The sequence below is a fragment of the Eublepharis macularius genome, chromosome 12, assembly GCF_028583425.1.
Source record: "Eublepharis macularius isolate TG4126 chromosome 12, MPM_Emac_v1.0, whole genome shotgun sequence".
In the NCBI taxonomy this organism is placed as follows: Eukaryota; Metazoa; Chordata; class Lepidosauria; order Squamata; family Eublepharidae; genus Eublepharis; species Eublepharis macularius.
In genome coordinates this window covers 78,002,999-78,011,477 of record NC_072801.1, presented here as the reverse complement: position 1 = coordinate 78,011,477, position 8,479 = coordinate 78,002,999, and the positions used below count along the sequence as shown (strand labels likewise).

The window sequence follows — 8,479 nt, the reverse complement described above, 5'->3', positions numbered from 1 at the left end:
AGTTTTCTCCCTGGAGAGAACAGGCCCACATAGAGATGGTAGTAGGCAAAGCATGGCTTTGGGGCTGCTGGTTGACATGGGCAGAGAGAGGAGAAGCACCTTGCTGCAATGTCTACAAATCCCCTGGGCCAAACGGGGTGCACCTGAGAGTGCTTAAAGAACTTTCAAAAGAGCTTGCAAACCCTTTGTTGATCATCTTACAGACCTCTTGGAGGACAAGTGATGTGCTGGAAGACAGGGGGAGGGCAAATGTCATCCCAATCTTCAAGAAGGGGGAAAAGAACGATTCTAGGAACTACAGGCCAGTCAGCCTGACCTCTGTCCCAGGGAAGATACTGGAATAGATACAAAAGGCATCAATCTGCAAGCATCTAATGGGCAACATGGTGAAATCAGCATGGATTTGTCCCCAATAGCTCCTGCCAGATTAACCTCATCTTTTTTTACGACTGAGTGACAGGCTTACTGGATCACGGGAATGATGTTGTAGTTTATCTGGATTTCAGTAAAGTTTTAGACAAGGCTCCTCATGATGTTCTGATGGGTAAACTGGTGGACTGCGGACTGGACTCTCGGATGGTTAGATGGATAGGGAACTGGCTAGATAACCGTTGTCAATGATATCAAGTCTGATTGGCAGGTGTCCAGTGGAGTGCCACAGGGCTTGGTTCTGGGCCCCGTACATTTCAATATTTTTATAAATGATCTGGAGGAGGGTGTGAAGGGATTACTCATTAAATTTGCACTTGACACCAAACTGGGAGGAGTAGCAAACACCCTTGAAGACAGGGATAGAATTCAATGAGATCTGGACACACTGGAAAAGTGAGAAGATTTGAATAAGATACGATTTAACATGGAGTCTCCACCTGAGTAACAAAAATGCAAAGCATGCATACTGGATGAGGGAGACAGTTCTGGGTAGCATTGTATGTGAACAAGATCTTGGGATATGGGTGGATAGGAAGCTAAATATGAGCAGTCAGTGTGATGCAGCAGCAAAAATGGCGAATGCAATCTTGGAGTATATTAACAAGGGCTAAATCAGGATGTCATTATCCCACTATATACCACGTTGTTCAGGCCCCACCTGGAGTATTGTGTGCCGTGCTGGAGGCCTCACTACAAAAAGGATGTGGATAAGTTGGAATGGGTGCAGAGGAGAGCAACCAGGATGATCTGGGGCCTGGAAAATACACCCAACGAGGAAAGATTCAAGGACTTGGGAATGTTCAGTTTGGAGAAGAGGAAGTTTAGGAGAGATATGATTACTCTCTTTCAGTCTTCAAAAGGCTGTCACTTAGAGGAGGGAAAGGAGCTGTTCCTGTTGGCAACGGAAGATAGGGCTCAAAACGATGGGTTTAAACTACAGGAGGGAAGGTACCGGCAAATCTTCTTCATGTTAAGAGCAGTTCAGCAGTGAAATCGCCTGCCTAGAGACATGGTGGGTTCCCCCTCATTGGCAGTCTTCAAGGACTGACTGTATGAATCCTTGTTGGGGATGCTTTAGGCTCTTTCTGCATTTGGCGAGGGACTGCAAGACTTCATCCAATTCTAGGATGCTATTTGAGTCTATTTATATCCCCACAATACATCTGGGAAGCTGAGATTAAGAGGAGTGGCTCGCCCAAGGCCACCTGCTGAGCTCATGGCAGTAATGGGAGTCGAACTAGGAGAATGCTGGTTCATAGCCCAACCACTTAACCACTATGTGAGAGTGTTCTAAAACAGGTTTGGAGAAAAGGCCTAAAGGTGCATGGAAGTAGCATGATGCTGTGTGGAAGCGAGGAAAACCCCCACTTCTCTTTAGCAAAGTGGCTCCACACCCAGGTTCTAAGGCAATGGCATACATTTCACAAGCCGGGAGAGGAAAAGCTCCTTGCACGGGAAGACTAAAATTACAGCAGTGTTGATCGAAGCCCCCAGGAAGCTGCTGTCATTTGCCAAATCAACATAATAGTGGATGGAGAACCTGCCTGACTGGAGGGTGACTTTCCATTGCACAAGAAAAAGCTGCCTGCAGACACATACCGGTTTCTACAAACTGTATTCCAAATTGAGACCCAGCTCCCCAAACCTGAGGCAACCTTGGGGTTGCCAGCCTCCAGGCAGTGGCTAGTGATCTCCTGGAATTACAACAGATCTCCAGGCTGCAGAGATAAGTTCCCCGGGAGAAAATGGCTGCTTTGGAGGGTAGAGTCTACCCTGCTGAGGTCCCTTTTCTCTCCAAACCCTGACTTCCCCAGGCTCCACCCCCCAAATCTCCGGGAATTTCCCAACTGGAGCTGGTAACCCTAGGACCTCCTTGACAAGGAGGAGGAGAGGAGGGCCACTGAAGACCACGGGACCTCCCAAGTCCAGGAGGACAAGGATCCATGTGTTGGGACCTGCAAAGACACCTCTGGAGAATATTTGGATCCTGCCTAATTCAGGGACACTAAGAGGAACCCTCGACCCTGGGCTGGGCTCCTTTCTTGCTACCCGTCTCCCCCATGATTATATTCTGAGCCCCAGGAAGGACAGCAATGGCCAATGGAAGCCATCCCTAGATGGAGGAGCCCCCTCTGAGCAGCCCAACGTGCCCCTTCCAATCGCTCATCACCACACGAAGAGAGAGTGAGAAGTGATTCCAGGACAAGGCTGCACCTGATGCACCGGAAAGGATAGAGCTGCCAGTCAAACACCTCCGTTGCTACCTGTTCCTTGCTTTTCTGCCCCTGGGGCAGTAAGCATAGGCCATCGCCATAGAGGAATATCCATCTTTCTGTGTGTGTGTGTGTGTGTGTGTGTGTGTGTGTGCTCGCGCACGAGCAGCCCCCTTTATTGACACTGAAATAAAAGGGGGCTGTTGGGTTCTGGAGCTCTGTGTGAGCATTACAGCTCCTGGGTCCATGAGAAATCTCTTAACTGGGCTTTGCCTCTTGAATTCTGGAATAATACCGCTCTGTTTAAAAGCATTTCAGCTCAGCTGAGAATGGCAATTGCTGGTATGTGGCTACAAACAGTGGGCAGGGCCTTCTCATTTCATTTGGTTATTTTCTGCTTCATCAAAGAAAATGGAGCAGTGCCCCTGTGCGCATGGAGCTCCATGGGTGTATCGGTGTTTTTGCATATGTATCACAGCTGCAGGGGGAGAAGGAGGGGCGGCACATGTTCTGCTTTCCCTGTGCAAAAATCCTTCTCTGCATTGTTTTCCGCTTTGTTGTCAGACGAGAACCAAAAGAGTTTTTGGCAAAACATTAGGAAGAACTTTCAGAAAGTCAGAGTGGTTCCTTAGTGGAACAGGCTTCCTCGGGAAGTGACGGGCTCTCCTTCTTTGGAGTTTTTAAAAAATAGACTAAGTCGCCACCTGACAGCAATGATGATTCTATGGTTCAATATCAATTCTATGGTTCAATATCAATTAAATTAATACAGCACAACTCTCCAGGGACAGCATGAAGGGATGAGCCGGTGCAGCCAGGGACAGCATGAAGGGATGAGCCGGGTAATGCTGGTCACCACTTTGGGGTCAGGAAGGAACTTTCCTCCAGGCCAGATTGGCCAGGGATCCTGGAGGTTTTTTGCCTTCCTCTGGGCATACAGCAGCGGTCTCTGGGGGAGAGGAGAGAGCTGTGAATTTCCTGCATTGTGCAGGGGGTGGGCTAGATGACCCTTCAGATACCTTTCAGCTCTATGTTTCTGTGTTTCAATGAAATGTGCATCTGCTAAGAGGTGTTTTTAATTGCAAGAACAATACACTCTTTCTGCCGGTATGAGTCAAGGAGGGCGCACGGTTTCTATTTTCTTGCTCATCAAAAAGTGCATCAAGCAACAATGAAATATTTTATTTAAGACGTGGGTTACAACATAATAGGATGGGTTTGGGACAGCCTCCCATGCCAAAGTTGAGTAAGGAAATTGCATAAACGCCAGGGAAAAAGACTAAACAGAGCTTCAGAACATTAACAGAGGATGGGTTACTGCCTCCATTTTACAGGCAGAAAAACAGAGCCAGATAGAAAGCCCCCAGTAGGTTGAACAAGCACCAGTTATGTGTCTGGCAAAAGGCAATTACTGCCAATTTGTATAAATTTAATCTATGTATGAGCATGTGTGGGAGAATTTGTATATTCTTAGCATGCATCCTGCTTACATCACAAAGGCACATTGTGGAAGGTTGTATATGCCCAATTGCAAATAAAGAATCGGTGGCCACCTGCTGGCAGAAATGGCTATCCATCACAAGAAATGAAAAGCAGCACCTGCCTCTTAAACCAGAGGTGGGGGAGAGGGAGGGGCCCTGATCCACGGCAAGCTACACATGCCAAGCAAGTGGACATAAATTAAAACCAGGTTTTGAAATCCAGCTTGTCTTTTTCCCTTGAGTGAAAAGACATTTGGATTGCATTGTGTAATTCCACATTGCATAAAACAGGGTTTTAAAATACTTGCCCTCACCGTAGGTTCATCTCCATCTCTCCCATCCACCCCCCACCTCCATTCAGCAAGGTGACTTGATAACCGTGTTACCAGGTTGCCCCCTGGAGATTCGTAACTGTTCCTCGTCCGGGCTCTTTGTCCTCCATCAGCCTTTGTAGCTTGTGGGAGAAGGAGCAGGAGGAAGGAAATGCAAATCTCCAGCTTGCAAGCGGCATCGTTAGTGCGGCAGAGTTGGTTTGGCTCTGCTTTGCGGAACATTCACGGCTGTGTGCATCACATGGCGTCCGAGAGAATTTGGGAGGGTGAGGCAACACTTCAGTTTCTCCATCTCGGAAGGAAAGAGGCAGGGTGAGAAGTTCAGGGCATGGTCAGCACGGTCTCGATACATGCCCGTTTCTCGCATCTTCCAGGAATTATATAGCGGTGCTGTTCTCTACGTTGGGCGGGTAGAGGTAGGTGTACGGCAACGCCAGTGACGCATTCCTCTGCTTAATTTCCTCTGAAATGTGCTCCAGGCGTGCTTGGAAAGCCTTGATGAGTTGCTTCGGCTCTTCCTCGGTGAAGTGCTCTTCGTGGTATTGCCCCAGCGGCTTCTGGGGAACGGGAAGAGAAAAAGCCCCGAGTAAGTTTAATTTAGATGGAACGCAGCCCTGGAATGTGTGGAGTAGTCAAGGGACGAAAGTGCCTTTGCCAGTGCATAGAGCATAACTTGTCTTGCTGTTGGCATTTTTAGAAACTATTGACCACAGGAGAAAGCAGAGGCTACACATTTCCTCCTTTTCTGCCTATACAGACTGTCAAATATTTCCTCCCACACACACACCCTTATGTCTATAAATTGTCCGTTACCAGTTTGTGAACCACGAGCCTGCCATTGGTTGAGATGCTGTGAAGTCATAGAATGTTTATAAGCATTCTAACTATGGGTCAAGCTACAAGTGACAAATGACACTTGAACGGCAAGTGGATTGAGTGGAGGGCAAGTGAACAGGGAGAAATACACTTGCTGTTCAAGTGTCATTCGTCACTTGTAGCTTGGCCCTATGTTTGGTTACCAAGGTGAAATACGGATGTGGCTGCTGTGGAGGAAGTATTAGGAGTGGGGTGGCCTGGTCCCCCTTACCTTGCTGGCAGGAGGGAAGGGAGAACCTGGCACTTGCCAGGTCTTCGTTCTTGATTCCACTAGGTGCGGCGACATCACTTCTGAAGTGATGTCATCGTGCCCCATGGCAGACATGCCAGGCGTGATGATGTCACTTGAGGAAGTGATGTCATTGTGCCCAGCAGGAGCATGCCCGCTGCGCGTGGCCCAAGACGTATTTTGCCTGCCGGGTCCATTTCCTGGGCCTTTCCCCCCTGGTAGCCCGGTGAGTGAAGGGGAGGGGGGGCAGAGGCTGGGGGTGGAGAATCCCCCACCCCCAGCAAGAGACTGGCAGCCCTAATTAGGAGGCCGGCGTGCTGGATAGCTTCACAGAAGGCCTAGGCATAGGAGAGGTCATGCACTTTAAGGGTGCTTAGGAAACAAGAGACTTTCAGTAGGCAGAGCAGTGAGGGCCAGAGAGCTGTATGAAGCCTAGTGGGTGAAAAGATGAGAAATGGGGGGGGGGGGGTGGACAAGTCTTCTGCAGGGCCCGGGGAGAGGAGGAGCTGTGCTGCTTCTCCTCCTGCTGCTGTGGCAGACGTCCATGTTTTGATTTTCAGAAAGCAGGCGGATCTCCAGTTATTGCAGCAATGCAGCAGGAATCACAGGAGAAGACCTTGTTCCTCCCCTCGCCACCCCCAGCAGGCTTCCCCCTTCCCCGCTGCTGGACCACTGTCCCCACTCACCATGTCAAAGTCTTCGTTGCCCAAGACCCAGAGGATGGAGAGGACCTGGCTGGTGGTGTTCATCTCAGGAATGATGTCCAGGAACTCCTCCAGCGTCACTGGGGCTTTAAGCTGGGGTGGGGGCTTCCTCATTGAAGATGGCAAGTTGGGCATGAAGGCCCCCAGTTCAAACTGCAGGGCCCCAAGAAGAGGGCAGAGAGAGCACAAAAGAGGGTGAGATGGACCCAGCAGCCCTCCTGGGGGTTAAGCATATTAAGTGGGGCACAAGTCCGGGGGGGGGGGCTGGCCTGTCCTTGTATTATGTGAGAAATCAGCAGGTAAAAGTCAGGTAATCTTACCACAATTAGGAGAATATAAAGTTGCTATTCTAATACATAATGAAAAATGCTCATTTCCCAATAAGTTTCTTGAAATGAGAGCTACTATTCAAGCTTCTAATTTGAGCAAGCAGGTTTTATCTCAGATTCTTTTGAAGCAATTTGCTGTAGGGGGTGATATTATCTTCATCTGGAATGCAGATAAACTTTTGCGAGCAGCTGCCATTAAGTCCCAAACCACTTTTTGTTCATTTCCTTCACCCTGTTCTTCAGATATTTAAGAAGTACAACCTTGAGATCCACTGGTAATTAATATCCAGTTATGTCGTTAGTTAACCCCAGGATCCTTACTGAGAGCCAGTTTGGTGTAGTGGTTAAGAGCGATTGGGACTCTAATCTGGAGAACTGGGTTTGATTCCCCACTTCTCCGCTTGAAGCCAGCCAGGTGACCTTGGGTCCGTCACAGCTCTCTGGAGCTCTCTCAGCTCCACCCACCTCACAGGGTGCTTGTTGTGGGGATAATAATGACATACTTTGTAAACCGCTCTGAGTGGGCGTTAAGTCATCCTGAAGGGTGGTATATAAATCAAATGTTGTTGTTGTTGTTGTTGTTACCCATACAACATTATTGCCAGGCATTGCAGAAAAATATGTAAGAAGTATGCATTTGAGTTTTGGCAGCACCAGCAGATATCCACGAGCATTAATTCAGTGTATATTTCATCTAGAAATGTAAAAACGTCTGGAAATTCTGAATCAACACAGGCACAAACACCACCGCCATCACCACCACCTTCCCCCCATTAAAAAATGGAAATTTAGGGGAAATTAACTCATGCATCATTTTACTTTCAGATCAAGCCGAAATATCTTTTACTGACTGAACAACATAAAATGCATTGTTTATAACTTAGCATATAAAATGATACTGTTTGGTATATCTGTGGAATTTTGAAGTATAAATATCTTCATGTTCTATAAGAAAAATGGAAAGTATATCCAATAGTTGAGAAAGAGTTGCAAACTTCTGCACACAAAGCCACCATAGCAAATGCATCTTTTTTGCCATCTGACAGGTTGGAAAAAATAAAAGTTGAAGGTAGAAAACAAGCTGTGTAATAAACAAAAGAAAGTGTGCTATTTGGACAGGAATTAACTCCAAACATGCTGACAGTCCTACCTATTGTGATTCTAAAATTGGTAGGACTGACAGCATGTATGGCTATTAAGCTGGTAGAGAGTGTCCTCAAGTCATAGCTGATTTATGGCAACCCCTGGTAGGGTTTTCTTGGCAAGAGACTAACAGAGGCGGTTTGCCATTGCCTGCCTATGCAACCCTAGTCTTCATTGGAGGTTTCCCATCCAATTACTAACCAAGGCCCACCCTGCTTAGCTTCTGAGATCTGGCAAAATTAAACTTACCTGGGCTACCTAGGTCAGGACATATTTAGTGGAGATGCAACTTTATTGTAACATAAGCTTTCAAGAACCACAACTCTCTTCGTCAGATACATCTGATGAAGAGAGCTGTTCTTCTCCAAAGCTTATGCTACAATAAAGTTGGTGAGTCTTAAAGGTGCCACTGGACTCTTTACTATTTTGCAAATAGAGACTAACACGACTAACTCCTCTGGATCTATCTCAGAAAAGGGACTAGAGTCCCTGCACCTACCTGTCCACTGTTGACTGCAGCATGCTGGGCTGAGCAAGTGAAGATGACCATGGTCAAAAACTTGGTGAGTTCTGGAACGGAGCGGATGGAGGAAGGGACACCTGGAGAGGAAGAAGGGAAGGACCTCTGTAATGTCAGACATTGAGGGAGAATCAAGGTCGCAGCAATGTGGTCATATGGAACAGAGGAGCATGTGGGTGGAATGTGAAGTCACATAGCTGAATTTGCTTCTCCAGAATTG

General features: G+C 47.5%; 1 protein-coding gene across 1 annotated transcript in view; it reads right to left on the bottom strand.

The window, feature by feature from the left end:
* Window positions 1–3,812: 3,812 nt before the first annotated feature.
* The window catches only part of LOC129338760 (polyunsaturated fatty acid lipoxygenase ALOX15B-like), a 30,055-nt gene continuing 25,388 nt past the window's right edge, over window positions 3,813–8,479 (bottom strand). Inside the window, exons 12-14 of the mRNA XM_054993228.1 lie at window positions 8,239–8,339; window positions 6,250–6,420; window positions 3,813–5,015 (exon numbers count right to left, since the gene is read on the bottom strand). Of these exons, the coding sequence (XP_054849203.1) occupies window positions 4,836–5,015; window positions 6,250–6,420; window positions 8,239–8,339 (452 nt within the window). The 3' untranslated portion in view covers window positions 3,813–4,835. The remainder of the gene's footprint in view (window positions 5,016–6,249; window positions 6,421–8,238; window positions 8,340–8,479) is intronic.